The sequence below is a fragment of the Myotis nattereri genome (assembly GCF_964212035.1).
Source record: "Myotis nattereri genome assembly, chromosome: X".
NCBI lineage: Eukaryota > Metazoa > Chordata > Mammalia > Chiroptera > Vespertilionidae > Myotis > Myotis nattereri.
The window spans coordinates 29,110,500-29,132,741 of NC_138078.1; the positions used below are offsets into that span (position 1 = coordinate 29,110,500).

A 22,242-nucleotide genomic window follows, 5' to 3' on the forward strand; every position below is an offset into this window, starting at 1 on the left:
CACTACTGTCTGCACTCAGGTAACTCTTTCCCAGAGTCTCTAAACCAGGAGTTGGTTGACTTATGGTCCACAGGCCGAATCTGGCCCATTGCCTGTTCTTTTAGGTAAACTATTACTGGTATATACCTGCTCTTCTGTCTGTGGCTGCTTTTTTAATCAAGTTCAGTTTTTCTAATTTTTCTTTTATCTGTTGTGCTTTTAGTATCATATCTAGGTAGTCATAGAATATCTAAGGTCATTAATATTTGTTCCTATGTTTTTGTCTTAAAAATTTGAGTTCATTAAATGTATTAGCCATTTTGAGTTTACATGGTTTTATTTAGAGATCCAGATTCATTCCTTTACATATTGATGTCCAGTTATTCTAGAATCTTGGCACACTTATCAAAAAATAAATTGACTGTGAATGTAAGAGTTTATTTCTGACCTCCAAATTATATTTTACTTCTTTATGTTTATCCTTATGCCAGTACTACTGAGAAGGCTAAAAAGGACTAATTCAAATGTAATCCTGATATTTTGGGGGCTAGCAATTGGAATCCATGCCAGCAAGCTAACCTATAATTAAGTCATTACTTCTTCCCAGAAACTGGTCTTGCAGAACCTGTTACAGAGGCCATAAAACTGTGAATAGTGCGCTGCCCCAGAAAATAATCCATATTTGCGGGACAAGACCATAGGGAGATATAAAAAGAGGCTCCTTGCATGTTTCAGTACTCAGATTTGGAAGCTATTCCCTGAGTCCACTGGTGTAATTAAACAGTGTCCCTCCATTTCTTTAAAGTGTCGCTTGGTTTTCTTTGGTTTTCTGCAACACTACAAGGTACATACCGGTTAATATTCTAGTGATTTTTAAAATTGAAAAACTTGAGTCATTGCAGTTTGCTCTTTTTAAGAAATATTTTTAACCAATTTGGGACCCTTTGACAGCTATATGAATTTTAGAATAAGTTTACAATTTCTGTAAAAACAAATAGAGAACAACCCTTAAAACAAAAACAACAGCAACAAAATAGCAGCTGAGATTTTTGATAGGAATTTGTATTGAATCTATAAATCTATTTGGGAGTATAGCCGTTTTAATGATATTAAATCTTACAATTCATGAAAATTGGATATCTTTCCATTTAGTTGTCTTAAAATTTCTTTTAATTTTTTTTCTTTTTTTTTAGTTTTCAGTGTACAAGTCTTGCAATTCTTCTAAGTAATTATTTCTAAGTATTCTATTCTTCCTGATTCTATGTAAATGAAATTGTATTCTTAATATTTAATTAATTAAAATTAACCAGTTTAAAAATACTTAATTTAAATTTAATATTTTATGTATAAGTGAGATCATAGGCTATTTATCTTTCTTTGACTTATTTCATTTAGAATAATGCTCACAAAGTCCACTCATGTTGTCACAAATGGCCAGAATTTCTTCTTTTTATGGCTGAATAACATTCCATTCTTTTATGGGTGAATAATATTCCTCTTTTTTTTAATCCATGTTGGTGAACACTTAGGTTGTTTTTATGTTTTGGCAATTACAAATCATGCTTTGGTGAACATGGGGGTAGATATGTTTTCTTGAATTCATGTTCTTTTCTTTTTTTTTAAATGTTTTTATTGATTTCACCGAGGAAGGGAGAGGAAGAGAGAGATAGAAACATCAATGATTAGAGACAACCAATTAGCAACACTGGCCAGGCATGTTTTTATTTTCTTTAGATAAATACTCAGAATTGGAATTCCTGGACCATATGGTAGTTATATTTTTAATTTTTTTGAGAACCTTTCAAACTGTTTTACATAATAGCTATGCCAATTTTCATTCTCAGTCACAGTGTACAAGGGTTCCCTTTTCTCTACATCCTTGCCAACACTAGTTATTTCTTTTTTGATAGTAAACATTCTAATAGGTGTAAGGTGATATCTCATTGTGTCTTTGACTTACATTTCCCTGATGATTAGTATCTTTGAGCACCTTTTTATGTACCTGTTGTCTTCTTTGGAAAAATGTCTATTCAGATCTTCTGCCCATTTTTTAAATGACATTGTTTTGTTTTTCTTACTATTGAGTTGTGTGAGTTCTTTATTTATTTTGGATATTGGTCTCTTATCAGACATATGATTTATAATTATTTTCTCCCATCAGTAGGTTGCTTTTTCTTTTTGTTGATGGTTTCCTTTGCTGTGTAGAAGCTTTTTAATTTGATGTAGTCCTACCATTTTATTTTTACGTTTGTTGTATTTGCTTTTGGTGTCTTCTTTTAATTTTTTGTGCATGTTTTTCTTTAGTCCTTTGAACATATTTATAATAGTCAACTTACTATGTTTGTCACTAAGTCCAACAGTTTTTATTTATTGCACTTTTCCTATGTATTGGCCATATTTTCCTATTTCTCTGGGTGTCCTATAATTTTTTGTTGAAAACTAAGCATTTTAAATGATATAATTTGACAATTCTGGAAATCAGACAGCCCCCATGACTTATTTTCCTTGCTATTTGTTGTTATTATTTTCTAGTGTCTTTCTTGGCTAATTCTATTAAGGTTGTTTTCTTTGTTGTGTACAACCAATCAGGTATCAGCATAGTTAATTTGGAAGTTAGCTAATGACTGGAGAGAGAGAGTCTCTTAAATTCTTTGTATCAATAAGTCTCATAGTCTTTGCCAAGAGCCTTTGTGTGTGTTGGGTGGTGAATTTTTTCAATGTTTTGTCAATTCTTCTTTGTAAAGGTTCTCAAAGTCAGCTAGAGGTTAGAAATTAGAGCTTTCTCAAAATTTCCTGGGCAGATACACTGTCTACATGTGTGTGGCAATCTAGCTTCCCAGGAATATGTCAGTTTTTCAGATACCTTGGGAATAATTCATTTTGCGTTCCCCTCCCCTCCTCCCCTCCCCTCCCTTCCCCTTTTTTCTTTCTTCCCTCCCTCCCTCCCTCCCTCCCTCCCTCCCTCCCTCCCTCCCTCCCTCCCTTCCTTCCTTCCTTCCTTCCTTCCTTCCTTCCTTCCTTCCTTCCTTCCTTTTTTCCTTCCTTTTTTCCTTCTGTCTGTCTGTCCCTTTCTTGTGTTTGTTTAGCCTCTTATTAGCTTTAAATGGTAATGCTACTCAGGTTGCTGTGATGTTCAGCAGTTACTGCTCATGTTTTTGGAGGGGACCAAAACTTTGGGGAGAGAGTTGTTCACACAGAGTGAGTGCTGAGTCAGGTCAGTTAAAGGCGTGCCCTCATAATAGACTTTTCAGCCAGCTTCCAGATAGGACAGATAGGGGCAGTTCTCTGGGCATGGGTTTTTTGAGAACTCCAGAACTATTTTTTCCCCTCAGTGGCTGCTAGGCTGGTGGTTTTTTTTTTACAGCTGCCACAGTTGGAAGGCTGTTGTTTTCAGAGGAGAGCACAGAACTGGGATTAGGGGAATGGGATTACAGGAAGTAAAAATGCCACAAAACCTTTTATTTTTTCAGATATTCAGCCATTTCATTCTTAAATAAATACTCATTGGTTTTTTGCAAGCTTTTAGGTAATTTTCAAATAACTGAGAACTTGATTTTGACATTTATTCCAGTGGTCTTTTTTCTGTTTGTAGAGGAGTAGAATTCTGGAGGTCCTTAATCTGCCATTCTAGAAATGCTTAAGTACCATTGTTCTTAATTTTTTCTTAAATAATTTTCTAATAATATGTATTACAAAGATTTCTCAATACTGCATATATTTCTAAATAACTCAAATATCTCCATGATGAACTAGCTCTCAAAATTTTATAAACTGTTTTTTTGGATTTTTTTTTCTAATAGTACAGTATTATTTTCTTAATCCATTTGGGCTGCTATAACAAAATATCTTAGACTGTGTAGTTTATTTCTCACAGTTCTGGAGGCTGAAAGTCCTAGATCAGCCAATACGGTCAGGTGAGGGCCCTTTTCCTGGTTGTAGCCCATGTATTCTCACATGGTAGAAGGGACTAGGGAACTCTATGGGGCCTCTTTTTTATAAGAACACTAATTCCACTCAGGAGGGCTCTGTTCTCATGACCTAATCATGTCATCTTCTAATTCTATCACATTGGGCATTAGGATTAAACATGAGTTTTGGGGGTTCACAAACATTTAGCCTATAACAACTGGTTTTCTTTTTTTTTTAGGAAGTGACATGTTCATTCATGCCACATCAAGTTGGAGCCTTTACAGTGAAGCAGTACATAGACTTTATTGGCCCAGTGGCAGATAAAAATTTTCAATCTTTATTGCTGAGACCTTTTTATCATATACATTTAGTTTTCAAGGGTGTCTGCAAAATTTCCAACAAGAAAGTTGTGTTTCAAATTAATCCTGGTAAGCTATCATGGATCCTTACCTTTTTTTTTTTTTTTTTTTTTTTGTAATAGGTTAATACAGGATTATCTTAATATGCTAATTGTTCAGGTCTATATGTCAAATGTGGTCTGATCTAGTGATTCTTACCTTTGAATGCCTCAAAATCACCAGAAGGTCTGGTAAAGTAGATACTGCTGGCCTATATCCCAGCATTGATTATTAAGTAGGTCATCGTTGGAGCCCAAAGATTGGCATTTCTAGCATATTCCCAGTAGATGCTGATATTGCCATTTTGAGTGTCACACTTTTGAATATACTGGTTTAATGATCTATGAAATTTGTTGAATATTTTAATGGTTTTTCTATTTTATTCTTCTACTTTTGGTATGAGTGTATAATATAAATTGGTTTTGGCCATTTCATGGATATTCTTGTTGTTTTATCTAATCCTCAGTTATCTTTTATACATTGTACCATAGGAAATTGCTGATATTTAACTTTTTAACCTGTACAAATTTGTTTCACGTGGGCCACACAATCCTTCAGTTACCATGTTTATTTTTCATTCATTCATCATTTTACTACAGTGTTTTGTTTAGGTCCATTTATTAAATGAATAATTTGTACTTTCTGAGTACAGTAGGTCCTCGGGTTACGATGGAGATCCGTTCCTATGGCGCGACGTAAATGTGATTTTCTTTTCGCTGTAAGTCGGAACCCACCTACATAAGCACCTACGCCACTCACATGGAGCACATACACAGCAGTAATGAAGTGAAACAGTAAAAAAAAAATTTAAAAGAAAGATAACAATTCCTGACCTTTACTTGTGGTAAATAAATAATAGAAAACATAAGGCACATGTGTATATACCTTGAAATGATGGAACTTGTTTTTAATAAATAAATGGGAGATGGTGACATAACCACGAAACGACGTATTTTGAGTCCAACGTAACCTGAGGACTGCCTGTATGTTTATTTATTTAGGGATAAGCTTTAGTTTATAACCAATGGTCTAGTAGTGTATTAACTAACTCATGGATGTCTTTTGGAAAACTGAAATAAGATATATGTAAATTTAATGTCCATTTCTATGAAAGGCATATCCCCTATCGCCACTAATCCTACGGGCCAGTTTGTGGTCAAAGATTTGACAAAATACAAGGAATGTGCTCCTGTTGCAATGCTTCAATCAGCCTTGACAACCATTCACAATCATAAGCCAAGTAAAGAGTCAGTGCAGGATGCTCTGGTAGCCTTTCCCAATGACCGAACTGCAAGTATCAGGCCTGGAGACCAGGATAAGCATTTCAGGTAACATGCTATATTAAAAGCCTGAAATTTTGAAAGAGTCAGTGACCAACAGGATATGCAGAAGTTTTACCATATACCGCTGTAATAAATTAATAATGGTAATCATAATAATGATGGTATTGATGATGATAGTAATAAAATTTATCTTTTTTTTTCCATTAGAGATGGTTGTTGAATGATACTGTATTTGCTTTATCTAACCTTTTATCACCTCTACTCTGTACTTGCCAGGAAGTGAAAGGTTTGCCAGATTATTCTTAACATATGCTGTTGACAATTATAGAATAACTAGTGCTCCAGTGCACAGATTCGTGCACATTGAAAGGAAATTAATTAGAAGGTGGCTGGGAGGGCGGGACTGGGTGAGACAGGCCAGACACACTCTGGAGCCAACCTCCTGGGGTCTCTTCCTGACTGGCCACACCTGGGGCAGCTCTGCAGCTTGAAGGGTGTCTGCAGAGTGAGTGGGGTCCTTCTGGCAGGTGGGGTCCCTCAGCATGGCCTGCAGGGATCAGGCCGAAACCAGCTCTCTGATATCCCCGGAGGGATCCCGGATTGCAAGAGGGTGGTTCTCAGGTGACGCACCCCAGAATAGGGTCCCCTTGTCTCTGGTTCTGGGGTGCATCACCCGAGAACCGCTGCTGCCAAGTCACCACAGGTCCGCAGGTCCTGCATTGAGCGTCTGCCCCCTGTTGGTCACTGCACATCATAGCTACTGGTCAGAGAGTCTGCCCCCCTGGTGGTCATTGTGCATCATAGCTACCAGTTGGACGGTTGGATGGTCACTTAGCCTTTTATATATATAGGTAATAGAAATAATCACCTTTGGAACTGTATGAAGGCCTCAAAGTCATTAACTTTGTCCAAAAGCTTGAATTTATCTAAGATTAAAAAAACATTTAAAATTGTGAAAAACCAGGTGTCCTCATTGTTAGCGGCAGCTTCATCATCACCATCATCAATCATCCTCATCCTCATGATCACTATCATCATCATCTTTGTTCCATCCCCTCAAAGTCAGGTTTCCAATAACATTTTCCAAATTGAGCTAAAACTTCCCTAATTAGGATCATAAGTGATGTTAAACCTCAATTTAAATTTATCTAAACCTCAAATAAATTACTTCCTTACCAATACTTAGAAGAAACTCAGGCATCCTGACATCTTTATCTGGGCCATTAGATTAAGAATGGTTTTTATACATTTGACACTGAAATGGGTTTCTTTTCTGCCTGCTTATATGCTACTACTAGACTATCTAAACTTGATAATATCCCTCCTCTGACTTTCTCTACTTGTCTCTACCTTTGGTGAGGGATTAAGCTCCCTTAATTTTACAGCAATACCATTTGATTTGTAAGCCATAATTGTTTTAGTCTTCACAGTTGGAAAATTCTGGGTTTTTATATAGTCTGTTTTACTAATTTATTTTACACTTCCAGCCATATCAGCCTTTCTCTTTTTTATTTGACAAGTACCATAAAATAGAGAAGCATAAAAATCACTCAGATTACATTTTAAGTAAATATATATAATAAAAAAGGAAAACCTATCCCTCCCTGTGATTCATTATACTCCATCCCACCCTGTAGTGGTAGCTGCAGGAAAGTTTTTTAGCGTGTTCTTTTAAATTCTTTCCTATGCTTACATATATCTTTATAGAGATATAATGTATTAATGTTAACATTTCATTTCTGTCTAAATTATTATTAAGCAGATGGTCTAAAAATACCACAATTTTTTTTGAAGAAGGCTAAGTATTTCCTATTTATTCCATGACCATAATTATTTTTTTCAATTCACTGTTTTCCATACTAATAGAAATACAAAATTTTGTCCAGTTATTTTCTGGCTAGCAATTAGTAACTAAGTAATGAAAATTTTTAGTATATTAAATCGTTAATTATTATTCCTGTTTTATTTTTAATGCACTTTTACTTTTTCAAATTTTTAGAAGAAAATAAGATAGAAATTTTTGTCTAGTTTTTGTTTACTGCAGTATGTCCTGTGCTTAGAATAGTGTCAGGCATATAGTGAGCACTCAGTAAATATTTTTTAATAAATAAATCAGTTAAAATGTTTTATTTACATTGTAATTGTTGTCCCCTGTAATTTACACATAAAAAAAAATCACCTACTCAAAGCTGCAGAGGTATATGTTGAAGTTAAGCTTTTCAGGAGCTGATAATCACTTAGATATATTAATAGCCAGCTCTTTGTCACTTCAGGCATCTATATATATAAAATCCTAATATGCAAATGGACAGAATGGCAGAACGACCTGTGGAACCACCAGTCGCTGACGTGCAATGACCACCAGGGGGCAGACACTCAACGCAGGAGCTGCTCCCAGCCCCCAGGCCCCAACTGGTGGCAGTGGTGGGGGATGGGGCCAGCGAATGGGTGGTGCCAGGACAGCCAAGGCAGGTGCGAGCAGGGCCACCCTCCCTCGATCTCCCCACAAGTTGCCCCACAGAGGGAGGTGACTGGTGGCAGTGGTGGGGGGCGGGGCTGGTGAGTGGGCAGCACCAGGTGAAGGCGGGTGCAAGCAGGGTCCTGATTACCCTGCCGGTCCCCCCACAGATCAGCCCTGATCACCGGCCAGGCCTAGGGACCCTACCTGTGCACGAATTTCTTGCACTAGGCCTCTAGTTTCCTATAATAGTGTATCCCCAGTTAATAACTACGGGCTACTGTACTCTTTTCAAAGTCCATCCTTCTTGTTACAGACAGGAACTTCACAAATAGGAATTATTTCTAGGTTCTAAAGGTGGTGAAGTTTCACAGAGTTGAAAGGGAAATTTTAATATCAACTATCTTGAATAACAAAGCATTTGTTTCTCTCTTATTGCTTCACTCTCTTAATGACTTTAACTCAGAGTTAAAGCAGTCTGACTGTAAGTATTGAGGAATTGTTGAAAATAAGGAGAAATATTAGATTAAATTTCATTTGACTGTATGACTATAGTAGTTCCCCCATATGCCTGAAACCATGGATAGTACCAAGCTCTATATATGCTAGAGTTTGTCCTATACATGCATACCTATGATAAAACCACAGTAAGAGATTAACAACAATCTATTTATATAAAAAGCCAGCAGCCAGAATGCTATAATGACCGGAATGACTGGTTGTTATGATGCCCACTGCAGCCAGCAAACCAGCCCGAACTGGGGTGGGGCTGGCCAGCCAACCTCCCGTGGCCCCTCCTCCAGGCCAGCCTTGCTTTCAACTGGCCTCTCCCATCCCATCAAGGGTGGGGCAGCTGGCCAACCCCCCTGCAACCCCTTCCTTGGGGTGGCCCTGCCTCTGATTTCCCCCGCCCCAATAAGGGATGGGGTTAGTCGGCCAACCTCCTGAAGCCCCTCCCCCCAGCTGGCCCCACCCCCATTTGCCCCCTTTACCCCAGTAGGGGGCGGGGCCGGCTGGTCAACCTTCTTCAGCCCTTCCCCCACCCGGCCCCACCTCAGATAGGCCCCCCACCCCAATTAGGGCGGGGCCGGCCATTCAACCACCCACAGCCCCTTCCCCTGGCTGCTGGCCCCTGATTGGCTCCCCACACCGCATTCTGGGGCGGGGCCTGCCTGCCCACCACCCACAGCCTCTTCCCCTGGCCGGCCCCACCCCCGATCAGCCCCCACCACCCTGATTGGCTTGCATCCCCTTCCCCCAGCCAGTTCCGTCCCTGATGGGCCCCCCATCCCAATTGGGGGTGGAGCCTGCTGGCCAATCACCTGCCGCCCCTCCCCCCCAGCTCTGATTGGGCCCCAATCAGGGCCCAGCTGGCCAGACCCCATCTGTGTACAAATTCGTGCATTGGGCCTCTAGTAACTAATAATAAAATAGAGCAATGATAACAATATACTGTAATAAAACCTGTGTGAATGTGCTCCCTTGTGTTTTCTCTCTCTCTCTCATAACTGATCTGATAAACCAAGAAGGTTACAGTGTGACAGGTGGGGAGCATATGCAGCATGGATACACTGGACAAAGGGGTGATTCACTTCCAGGGTATAATGGTGTGGGAAGGCTCCAGGTGTCATTGCATTATGCTGAAGAGCCTGACATTTAAAACTTATGAATTGTCTATTTCTGGAATTTTCCATTGAATATTTTTGGACCATGGTTAACTGAAACTGTGGAAAGTGAAACCATGGATAAGGTTAGCCTGCTGTAATGGGTTCATACTTAATGAGTTAATTATTGAGGATGAGAATCTGCTTAATAAAATTTGCTGAGAATTGAGGTAGATCAAGGCCGGAAGATATGAATAATTATACTTTTTGTTTTTGTGTTTGCAAAATAGGTGGTGGGTAAAAAGGAAATGCATGAGCCCAGTTAGTGAATATGAAATATAACACTAATCCGATTCAGATCTGGTCCTATCTGTAATCTAGAATTCTCCAAATTGTTTACTTGACTAATTCCCCAAGAGTGGGTTCAGGGTAGCGGCCATTAAATTTTTATGATTTGGTTAAGAAGGAAACTATAAATGTTTTCGTAGTTCTCTGTGTAAAAATGTCTTGCTATATAATAGGATATGAGATAAAGGACTAGAATCTGTCCTATTCACCATTTTATGCCTAATCCATGGTATAGGTGCCACTCAATAAATACTGATCAAATAAATGCATATATGAAAATATCAACATGACTTGCTCATATTGTAGGACGATTTTCACAAAGGTTCCAAGGCATAACTATGTGGATACTGAGTTTACATATACTGGTTCTGAAGCACTACAGAAGAAAGCACATGAAGACTATTATAAAAACTACATTGACTCTTTAAGGAAGGCACGCCTGCAGAAAAAAACAGTGAAGAGGTAAAGTTCACTTCCCTAAGCAATATGAGACCCAGATTGTGATGCCTATAGACCCAGATTTTTTTTCTTTACTCCTTAGTTTCTCTTTAGTGATTCAGATGACTTTTTCATATATGAAAATAGTAAAACCTTGAACTACGTTAATTGTAATGACTTACTTTCTCACCTTTGATTTGGGAATATCTGGTATGCGTTTCCCCAGCAGCAGATCCTAAGACAGGGATGCCAGCACGAGCTTTTCAGAGAGTGTTCTTTTAGGAGAAATGTGTACAGTGTGAGAGAGGCAGGCTAGGGCAAGGGAGGGAATTGAAGTATGGTGTGTTTCAAATAAAGTTTAAACTCAGCCTGGTGCCTAGGGTCTGTTGAACATAAATTATAAAACATAGTTGTTCCTGCCTTAAGCCAAAGCGGCTTGATTTTGTGCTCCATATCAATCGTTGACTGTGAGCTATTCCTGAGTGTGGTGGGGTGAGCATAACTTCTTTGGGGAGGTGTTTGAGAGTGGGGTCTCCTCAGCAGAGGGCATTTTTTTAAATATATTTTATTGATTTTTTACAGAGAGGAAGGGAGAGAGATAGAGAGTTAGAAACATCGATGAGAGAGAAACATTGATCAGCTGCCTCCTGCACATCTCCTACTGGGGATATGCCCGCAACCCAGGTACATGCCCTTGACCTGAATCGAACCTGGGACCTTTCAGTCCACAGGCCTACACTCTATCCACTGAGCCAAACCGGTTTTGGCTTTTTTTTTTTTCCAGAGGGCATTTTTATGCAGATTAATACATCAGTCTGCTTCAGTGGGGCAGCAATAACCTGCAATAGGAGGAAAATTTGAGTTTATAGATGTAGTTTCTAAAAGACTTGGCTTCAATTTGTTATTATTATGATTTCAGCAAGGAAGAAGTGTATGTATATGACGATCTAGACATAGGATTATATCCAGCTTCAGGTCTGAAGTCACCCGCACTCTTACCATCGGATTTGCAAGTAGTGGCCCCACCTTTAATACAAAGTGTCAAACCTTACCAAATGCTATGTACCAGGAATATAGAAACCAAGGAAGCAAAGGCTCTAGAAAGAAAGGCATGTGCAATATTTTACTTTTGATTATGCCATAAGAATTCTTAAATTACTTTTTGCTAATATTGAGCAATTAATTTTGGAATAATTTGATTTTTCACAGGTTATCAAAGCACTTAAATCGACCCCATCCACACTTCCTGAAAAACGTGATTGCAAATTAATTTTGACACCAAAGCAAATTCATCAAGTAATCGTTGGTAAGAATTTATAAATACCTACTAATGTTTTTGTTTAACAGATGTATTCAAGTACAATTAATATTCCATAAAATTTACCAGTTTAAAGTATGCAAGTAATGAATTTTAGTAAATTTACAGGGTTATGCAGTCATCATCACAACGCAATTTTAGAATGCTGCCATCACTCTCACAAATGTAGCTAGTTACTCCATATTCCCAGTCCTATCCCCAGACAACCACTGATAAACTTTCTATCTCTAGATTTGCCTGTTCTAAATATTTTGTATAAAATGAATAATACAATGTGTTCTCTTTTATATTGTTTCTTTTACTTAGCTAATGTTTTTGAGGTTCATCCACGTGGTAGTAGGTTATACATTTTTTTTTTTAATCCTCACCCGAGGTTAGTTTTCCGTTGATTTTTGGAGAGAGTGGGAGGGGGAAAGACAGAAAGAAATAGTGATCTGAGAGAAACTCATCGATTGGTTGCCTCCTTCATGCACCCCAACCAAGGCCTGGGCTGGAGAGGCGCCTGCAACCGAGGTACATGCCCTTGACTGGAATCAAACCCAGGACCCTTCAGTCTGCAGGCCAACGCTCTATCCACTGGGCCATACTGGCTAAAGCGTAGGTATACATTTTTTAAAAAAATATTTAAATAGTATCTAATTTTGCCCTGGATAGTTTGGCCCAGTGTTTGGAATGTTGGCCCTCAGACTGAAGGGTCCCGAGTTCTATTCTGGTCAAGGGCACATACCTTGGTTGCAGGCTCAATCCCCAGCCCTGGTCAGGGATGTGTGGGAGGCAACCAGTCAATGTGCCTCTCTCACATCTATGTTTCTCTCTGTCTCTACTCCTCCTTTCCACTCTATCTAAAAATCAATAAAAAATATCCTCAGGTGAGGATTAACAAAAAATAAAAAAAATTTAATAGTATCTCATTTCATCAGAATACCACATTTTATTTATTCATTTAACATTTGATGGACATTGACCTGTTATCAATTTGAGGCTATTGTGAATAATGCTGCTATAAACATTCACATACAATTATCACCCAAGGATATTTTTTCCATTGATTTTTGGAGAGAGTGGAAGGGAGGGGAAGAGAGGGGAGGAGAGAGAGAGAGAAAGGAAGAGAGAGCGAGAAAGACTAATGAGATAGAGACACATCTGTTGGTTGACTCCTTCATGCCCTGACTGGGGCCAGGGATCAAGCCTGCAACTCAGATATGTGCCCTTGATCAGGAATTGAACCTGCAACCCTTGGGTCCACAGGCCAACACTCTGACCACTGAGACACACCAGTTGTTTTCATTTCTGTTGGTTAGATTCCTAGAAGTGGAATTACTGGGTTGTATGGTAAGTTTATGTCTAACTTAAATAACTGCCAAAAATTTTTCTAAAATGAACTCACCAAATTACAGTCCCAACAATGTATTTTGACAACATCTCTAGTCATGAGTTAGGAAACAAGTGACAACTCCTTCTTAACCTTGCAGAGATGTTATGCTGTGCCCTTTCCTAGATAATTTTCACCCAGGCTGTTAAAGGATGATTACAGTTAAAGAAATAATGATGATAGTGGTCTGAAGAGGGAATTCCCATTTCCTTCTATGCAGGCCTAGGGTGGCCTGAGATGCGGGCAGAAGATGATCAATTGGTATGGATGTCCTGTCTCCCTCTAGGGAAAATACAGCCCAAAAATCCCGAATACCAACTCTGATATTATCCAGATTAAAGGAGACATCAAAATATGTACAAGATCAGAGGCAAAGCAATGGAATGTGATTAAATATCATTTACTGTGCTTCCATTTTGTGCATGTAGATAGGCACTGGGCATTATAGTCCCATGAGTTTACCTCTTACTATTGGGTGGTAAATGCTGTCTGTCTTCCACATTGGTGACTTGTCAGATGATCAGATCTATACAAATGCAAAAGGAGCAAAGTTAGAGATTACAGTGTCCACTGCCTGTTCTACAACTCCTCCACCAACTTCTCTCCCTTCTTCACCTGCTGTCCTAGGCATTCTAATAATGGCCCTCTGGAGCAGGGCACCTGTCTGAGTTTACAAGGTCAGCAACTCTGATGATGGGAATTTTAAATCAGTTGGAGGAAGCATGTATGGGGGAGGCAGTTTATGAAATTGGCAGGACGGTGTAGGGGAGGAAAAATTTTTATTTTACACTTTTGAGTTCTTTAGCTGGTTTCTTCATTTAATTGACCTAAGACAGATTATTAGGAGAAAAATAAATTTAGTTTCATACATATGGGAGCATCATCCTAAATAATAAGGCTAATATGCAAATAGACCTAATGGTGGAACAACTGAACAACCGGTTCCTATGACGTGTGTTGACCACCAGGGGGCACGTGCGGAACATGGTGGGCATTGGCCACAGCAGGATGGTGGAGCAGGTGAGTGGGGGCGCCAGATCAAGGTGAGGTGCTGGTCGCTATTATCAGGGCGAGCCTCTGGTGGTTACTGAAAATTCTTTGCTCTGGCGTGCCACAGTCCCCCCCCCCCACCCCCACCCCCCCGTGCTCATACCTGCTGCTGGCGCTGGCCCCGCTTGCACCTGCTGCTGGCCCCAATTGCTCAGGGCCATCAGTGGGTGCAAGAGACGGCTGCTGGCCCCGATAGCCCCTCAGGGCTTCTCCACCTCTCCCTGCTCTTGAGGGGTGATCGGGGCCAGCAGCTGCCTCTCGAACCCGCTGCTGGCAATGGCCCTGCTCGCACCCGCTGCTGGTGCTGGAGCCACTGCTCACACTCACTGCCAGCGCTGGCCCCGCTCACACCCGCAGCCTGTGCCGCAGCTGCCACTTGCATCCGCTCCTGGCGCCCAGCACCAGTCCCGATCACTCGGCGCCATCACTTGGCGCCATCAGCAGGTGCGAGCAACCGGCCTCTATCGCCCCTGAGGGCTTCTTCCCCTCCCCCTGTTCCTGAGGGTCGATCAGGGCAGCAGCTGCTGCTTGAACCTGCTGATGGCTCTGGCCCTGCTAGCACCTGCTGCTGGCACCAGCCCAAATTGCTCCTTGCCATCAGCAGGTGCAAGCGGGGCTGGTGCTGTCAGTGTGTGGGAGCAGCAGCGGGGCTGCCAGCAGATGGGGCCAGGGGGCCATAGTGGGAGGGGCTGGGTGGGGGCATGGAGGATGGGCTGAGACCCGCCCCTGTGCCCACCGCAGCCTCGTGGCCCACAGTTCCTTTCAAGGTGCACGAATTCATGCACTGGGCCACATATGAAACCCAAGAAAAAGTCAGACAGTTGAGGCTTATATGCTATCATGAGCTGAGGAATGGGTTAGGAGCCTGGAGCTTAAAGGAGAGAAGGGTAGTTCATAGGACCAGAAGAGCAGATGTTTGCCCCACTACATAGACAGGTCATTCAGATAAAAGTTATCTCTGGTAATAGCTCTTTCTCTGAGCCAAGGCCCTCTGAGTTCTTAAGGTAGTCAAGAGAGAGGTAAAAGTTTCTCTTGAGTCTGCAGGGTCTTAATTGTCTTCAGCTCAAAATAATCCACATGCTAATGTGACATTTTGGGGTCAATTATTCTGTTTCTCTTCAAGGGTCACTCTCACTTTTATACCTTAAAGGTTGCTTTCCCAGTCTATGCACAGAACAGGGTGTGGTACTCACAGAAGATATTTTAGTTAAAGAAAATTTTGCTCTATAGTTACCATATTTTTAAAAATTGAAATGGCTGTCAAGAGATACAATAGAGGATTTGGAGATTAATTGAGTCAATTAGTTAAAACTATTATAGAAGTCTGGGTTACACTGCAAGTTGCGTGAGGTATTGTTTGTTTCATTAGCATATGTCCAGTCATTTTGGTTTTCAGCTACTATTTATTTATTTATTTATTTATTTTTTAAGCTACTATTTATTGATGCATTATAAGCCAATCATTGTGTTGAATAATTTACAAACAGGATCTTATTAGACCTTTAAATAACATAAATAACTTATGGTAAATTATTTTATTTCCATTTTAGAGGTGAGTAAAGCAAAGCCAGAGGTGAAACAGTTTGATCAAATTGCTCAAATATTGAGGGGAGGGAGAGGATTTGCCACACTTTCTGTCTTGATTTCTCTTCTCAAGCACTAGGGTAGGGGTACTGGGTGTGGGAGACAGGAAGGAAGACCTGAGAACTGGAAGAGAGCAAAAGTGAAAAACTCCTTTTGAACTGGCAGATGCAGCGAGGCTATGCGAATGAGTATGCGGCTGACAAGTGGATCAGGCCCTGGAGGAGCAGAGGGGCTGGTCACCACAGAAGTCACATGGGTTCTCAGGATGTGCCAGGGGCAGAAATAACACTAGTTTGAGAGCAGAGCAGGCCACAGTCTACTCGGGTGTGAAGGGGTGGGGTGTGAAGGGGTGGGGCAGGCAGCGGCCAACTTTCTGCTTCCTGCCTTCTGTTTCCAGCTCCATGGATGGCCTGGTGGGGGTGAGTGCCCTCCCAAACACCAGACCACACAGTCCTCCAAAAATAAACATTTTATACAGACAAAAAAAAACAACACAAAACATATCCCGAGGATATGTTTTATTGATTTTAGAGAGGAAAGGAGGGAGGGAGGGGTGAGAGAGAGAGAGAGAGAGAGAGAGAGACATTGATTGGTTGCCTCCCGTACATGCCCCAACCAGGGATTGAACCTGCAATCTATGTATGAGTCCTGACCGGGAATCAAACCTGCAACTTTTCTCTGTATGGGACAGAGCTCCAAACAGTTGAGCCACCCAGTCAGGCAGGGCTCATTCCTTTTCACAATCAATGTTTTTCTCTACAGTGTGTTTCTCAGCTTTCTTTTTATTTAACCAACTTCCTTTTTCTCTACCTCGTAGTATGTTAAATCATAATAGAATTTTGCATTTGTTTTCATAAAATATATGTCTGCATTTTTGCTTTGATTTTTTTTCTGTCTCTGTTTTGCCATTAGAGTACTATTGGCCTCCTAAACAGAGTTGGGACAGTTAGGAAGTGTTCTTTCCTCTACTACATTCTAAAAGAGATTGAGGAGCATTCTTTATATGTTAGACTTCTTCAGAGATACCATCTGAGTAAGATTTCATTTTCAGATGATGTGTAATTACAAATTCAATTTCTTTAATAGTTGTAGGACTATTCAGATAATCTATGCCATTTTAAGAGAGTTTTGGTAGTGTGTGTATTTTTTGTTGTTTTGTTGTAGAATAGATCCCCTCCAACTAAGATTTCATGTTTATATGTATAGAGTTATTTGTAGCATTCACAAATTATCCTTTTAATGTTTGAGTCAGCAGCATCTGTAATGATAGAGAGCCTGTTACCTTCCTACTACTGGAAATGTATGTCTTCTTTCTTATTTTTCTTTTTCAGTCTTGGTAGTCTAGGTTTATCAATTTTATTGTTCTTTTCAAAGAACCGGCATTTAGTTTCATTGATTTTTCTCTATAAGTTTTCTGTTTTTAATTTCAGTGACTTCTTCTCTTGTATTTATCATTTCCCTCTGTTTGCTTTAGATTTTTATTTAGGTTGCATTTCTTCTAGTTTCTTGAGGTGGAATCTTAAATTATTGATTTAGACCATTTTTTCCATGATATAGTGATTTATTGCTATACATGTCTTACTAAGCAGTACTTTAGTTACATCCCACATATTCTTACATATTTTTAATTTCTTTTACTTCGTTATTACCTAATTTCCATTGAAACATTTACTTTGGCTCATTGGTTATTTAGAAGTGTGTTATTTATATTCAAAGATTTTTCTGTTTTCTTTCTACTACTATTTTCTAGTTTGATTCTATTTGGTCAGAGTGCACACATGTATGGATTCAATTGTTTTAATTTTTGAAGATTTGTTAAGTTTGATCCTGGATGTGGTCTCTCTTATTGAGGTTCATGTGGCTTGAAAATAAGTTGTATCCTGCTGAAGGTTCTTTAAATGTCAATTAGGTTCCTATTAGTTAATGGTATTGTTAGGAAATTAGGTAAAGCTAGGGGGAAAACCATTTCAAAGGTTTATAGAATCACCCGGTGTTCACACAGGTCAGGAGTAGTGACTGAAAGTTCCCACCTGGCAAACTGGACAAAACAAACAAACCTTATAATTCATAGGACATTGGGGCAGAGTACTCAGAAGTGGAGGATCATTATTACTATTCAGAGTACTGCTCTGGTCTCAGGTAACTTTCATAAAAGCAAGACCAGGAAGGATCTATCAGTTTCAGAGTAACTTTCAGAACAAAGCTCAAGAATATTTATAGGAGTACAAAACATATCTAGCACATAATACGGTAAATACTATATTTGACATCCAAACAAAGACTACTAGGCATGAGGCAAAACAACCCCTAATAAGGAGAATAATGCATCAATTAAACCTACCCAATACTGATACATATGTTAGAATTGTCAGACAAGGACATTAAAGGGTTTTTATAATTATCTTCCACATATTAAAATAATTATTTAGAGACATAAAAGACATGAAAAAATGATCCATATGATCTGTAGGTTCAACCCAATTCCAGTCAAAGCTCCATCAGTATCTATTGTAGAAATTGACAGGTTCATTTTAAAATCACTTGGAAAAGCAAAAGAATTATAATAGTCAAAACAATTGTGAGTTGAACGTGATAACCACTACACTATGGAAACATGATAATAGTCAAAACAACTGTGAAATAGGAAAACAAATTGGAGATAAAACAGTACCTGATTTCAAGATTAATTACAAAGCTACAGTAAGGAATACAGTGTGACACTGGCATAATTGTAGATACATAGACCAATGAAACATAAGTGAGTGTTCAGAAATAGACCTACACACATATAGACAACTGAATTTTGACAAAGGAACAAAAGCAATGAAGTGCAGAAAGGATAGTCTTTTTTATTTATTTTATTTTTTATTGGTTTCCTTTTTTTAAGGATAGTCTTTTTTAATAAGAAGTGCTGGAACATATGAGCCATACACTAAAAAAATAAAAACGAAAAACTAGAGTTTGTATCTATGTCTTACATCATATACCAAAACTAAATAAAAATACATCATAATCCATGTGCTTCCTTCTACATAGGAAAAAATGTCTGTGATCATGGGCAAAGCAAAAATGTCTTAGATATCACACAAAAATACGATCCATGAAAGAAAAAATGAATAAATAGGGATTGATCAACTTTAAATACATCTGCTCTTCAAAAGACACTAATAAGAGGATAAAAACAAACCATAGATTGAGAGAAAATATTTGCAAATTATATATCTGATTAAAGAATTGCAACCAGAATGTATATAAAACTTTTGAGACTCAATTTTGAGAAAACAACCCAATTAAAAATGGGCAAAGGGTTTGAATAGATAGTTCATTAATCAAAAGCTACAGCTGACAAGTAGGCACATAGAATGATGCACAACATTGTTGGTTGTTAGGGAAATAAAATAAAACCACAGGGAGATAAATCTATTCGAATGGCTTAAGTTAAAAGAAAAAAGCTCACCATTTCAGTTGTTGTTGGAGATGTGAGGGAACTGGACTTTTATATATGGCTAGGTGGGGGATGTGAAATTACCCACTACTTTAAAACAGTTTGCCAGTTTCTCATAATTTAAACATATGTGTATCATATGATCCATCCATTCCGTTTTCAGATATTTATCCAAAAGAAATAAAAGTATATGTTCGAACAAATATTTATACACAAAGGTTTTAGCCGCTTTGATTTTAATAGCCAATATCTGGAAACAATCCAAGTGTCAATCAACAGGTGAATAAACAAACATTCACCTATGATAGACTACTACTTAGTAATATAAAGGGATGGACTATTGACTCATGAAACAGCATGGATGAATCTCCAAGGAATTGCTGAGTGAAAGAAATCAGAGAAAAACTGTACAACTCTGTATTATTCCACTCATATGAAACTTTAGAAAATGCAAACTAATCTACAGTGACATAAAGAGGATGAGTGGTTGTCTGGGAAAGGAGAATACAGAGGATGGTGGGAGGGGGAGAATATAAAGGGGCATATTTTTAAAAGAAAACTTTTTAAAATGATGGATATTCACTCTCTTCATTGTGGTTTTTTCCCAGGAGTAGACAAGTCAACACTTATGAAATTCTACACTTATAAGCATGTATGGTTTACTGTGTATCAGTTATAATTATAATTAAATCAATCTGTTAAAAAAATAAAGCAGGATAAGACATAGTTATTTAAATTGTTATAATAGAGAGTCCTGGGTTTGATTCCGGTCAAGGTCATGTACCTTGGTTGCAGGCTTCTCCCTGGCCCAGGCCCAGGTCGGGGCACTTGCGGGAGGCAAGCAATTGATGTGTGTCTCTCTCGTGGATGTTTCTCTCTCTCTGTCTCTCCCCCTCCCACTCTCTCCAAAAATCAATGGAAAAATATCCTTGAGTGAGGATTAAAAAAAAATTGTTATGATATAAAACCTTTAGGCATTCAAAGAGAAAACATAAGCAATAATTCCTGGGAAAATTACCAATTTTTGTAAATTCTGGATAAATGAACATAAATGTATTGAGATTGGAAACGGTGTTGGTGTATGAAAATTCATGTACTAAGATGAGTTATAATGAGTGCTAATAATTTTCCATGTAATCAGAATATAATTATATTGAATATTAACCAGTAATCTCCAAATAGCAAATTATGGACATTTGGATAAAAACTTGGTTAATAATTTCTGACATTATAATGAATATATTTCTGAGTACCATTTTTTATAAGTTGATCAAAATATACTATGAAAACTTTATAAAAATGAACAGTTGCCAATATTAAACTTAATACCTTTTCTTTTTTTAGGGCCCTCTGTCCTTAATTTTGGTGATATTTGTGTGAACTCCATAAATACTCATCGACTGCATGTTGTTAATATGCTACCTAAGTATATTTTGCTCCATTTAGATGTTAATTTGAAAGAACTTCAGAAAACCAAACAATTTTCATATGTGATTCCACCTTCAGCCAGTACTCATATTTCAGTTATATTCCATTCTTCCACTGCTGGAAAATTTTGGAAGTATGATTTATTTTCAAATTTCTATTTGCTAGAATCAAAGTGTCCTATTATAGGATATGTTTTTATTTGCCCTAATAATTAATAGTATATATTATATTTGATCCCCAAACATAGAAACTATATATGTATCAATTTGTAGATTTATAGACTCATATTTCAGTTGTAGTCTTCTTTCATGATTAGTTTGATATTTTGTTAAGAATTGAGGATGTTAGTCATCAGTATGTGCGTTTTTACATGTAACTTAATTCTATAATTGCAAATAGTTATTATCAGTTAAATTCCGATGCCTTTTTTGTGTTACAGGTCTTTCACCTTTAGAGTGAACAATATACCTGGTGGGCACCTCCTAGTGAGGGCAAATATCATGCCAGTAAGACTTGAGCTATCTTCCGATGAGGTAGTGTTAAAACCACATGGCTTCTTGTTGAAAACATGTTTTAGGGAGACAGTCACGTTGCATAATCATCAGAATTATCTTGTTCGCTTTGAATGGATACCAGTAAACACAGAAAGAGGAATGTCATTTTCCATTCGTCCAAGTAAAGGTAATAGTTTATTGTTTGTTCGATTTAGACATTCATTTATTCATGTATTGTATTCAGGCATCAATCATTAATTGCATGTGTACTGTATAATGGTGCTATGAACATAGAAATAAATCTAATATGGTCATTTGGGCATTTATTTTTGCATATATAAAATATACATGTACATTTGATTTAAAAATATGAACCCTATATTACGGTTCTTAGAGAAATGGGAACAATATGAAATATATATATTATACAAACTTAAAGAGAGAGATAGAGATATATAGATTGATCAAGGAATTGGCTCATGTGATTGTAGAGGCTGGCAAGTTTGAAATCTGCAGGGTAAGCCTGCAGGCTAGAGACTCAGGGAAGAATTGATGTTGCAGTCTTGAATCCAAGGAGGACCTCAGTCTTTTCTTATAAGACTTAGCTTATTGGATGAGGCCTTCCCATATTGGAAAAGGTATATGCTTTACTCAAATTATATTGATTTAATGTAAATCACATCTAAAAAATACCTGCTCAGCAACAACTAGACTGATGTTTGTCCAAACAGCTAGTCGCCATAGTCTGGCCAAGTTGACAAATAAAATGAACTGTGACAGATATTGGTGAACTCAACATTTTTTTGTTTAGTTTTAGTTTGATGATGATAAGATATGATTCAGAATGACTTAAATTTTGTTAGATTGTGAATTCTTTTAGAAGGATCCACAAATTTGTTACAGTCAATATTTAATACAGGTAATAAAGTCTAATTAATAAAATTAAGAACTTAAAACTGTCATTTAAATAATAACTTTTTTATTAATTCATTTTTTTGAGAGAGAAAAAAAAACATTGCTTTGTTATTCCATTTATTTATGCACTCATTGGTTGTTTCTTATATATGCTCTATACTCCTTGACTGGACATTGAACCTGCAACCTTGGAGTATATGGATGCTAGTCTAACCAACT

General features: G+C 38.2%; 1 protein-coding gene across 1 annotated transcript in view; it reads left to right on the forward strand.

The window, feature by feature from the left end:
- Nucleotides 1-22,242, forward strand: part of CFAP47 (cilia and flagella associated protein 47) — a gene marked incomplete at both ends in the record, with an annotated part of 442,463 nt that overhangs the window by 42,177 nt on the left and 378,044 nt on the right. The window contains 7 exons of the mRNA XM_081081612.1: nucleotides 4,127-4,316; nucleotides 5,401-5,614; nucleotides 10,286-10,441; nucleotides 11,337-11,526; nucleotides 11,627-11,723; nucleotides 20,531-20,747; nucleotides 21,054-21,295. Coding sequence (XP_080937738.1) covers nucleotides 4,127-4,316; nucleotides 5,401-5,614; nucleotides 10,286-10,441; nucleotides 11,337-11,526; nucleotides 11,627-11,723; nucleotides 20,531-20,747; nucleotides 21,054-21,295 — 1,306 coding nt within the window. The remainder of the gene's footprint in view (nucleotides 1-4,126; nucleotides 4,317-5,400; nucleotides 5,615-10,285; nucleotides 10,442-11,336; nucleotides 11,527-11,626; nucleotides 11,724-20,530; nucleotides 20,748-21,053; nucleotides 21,296-22,242) is intronic.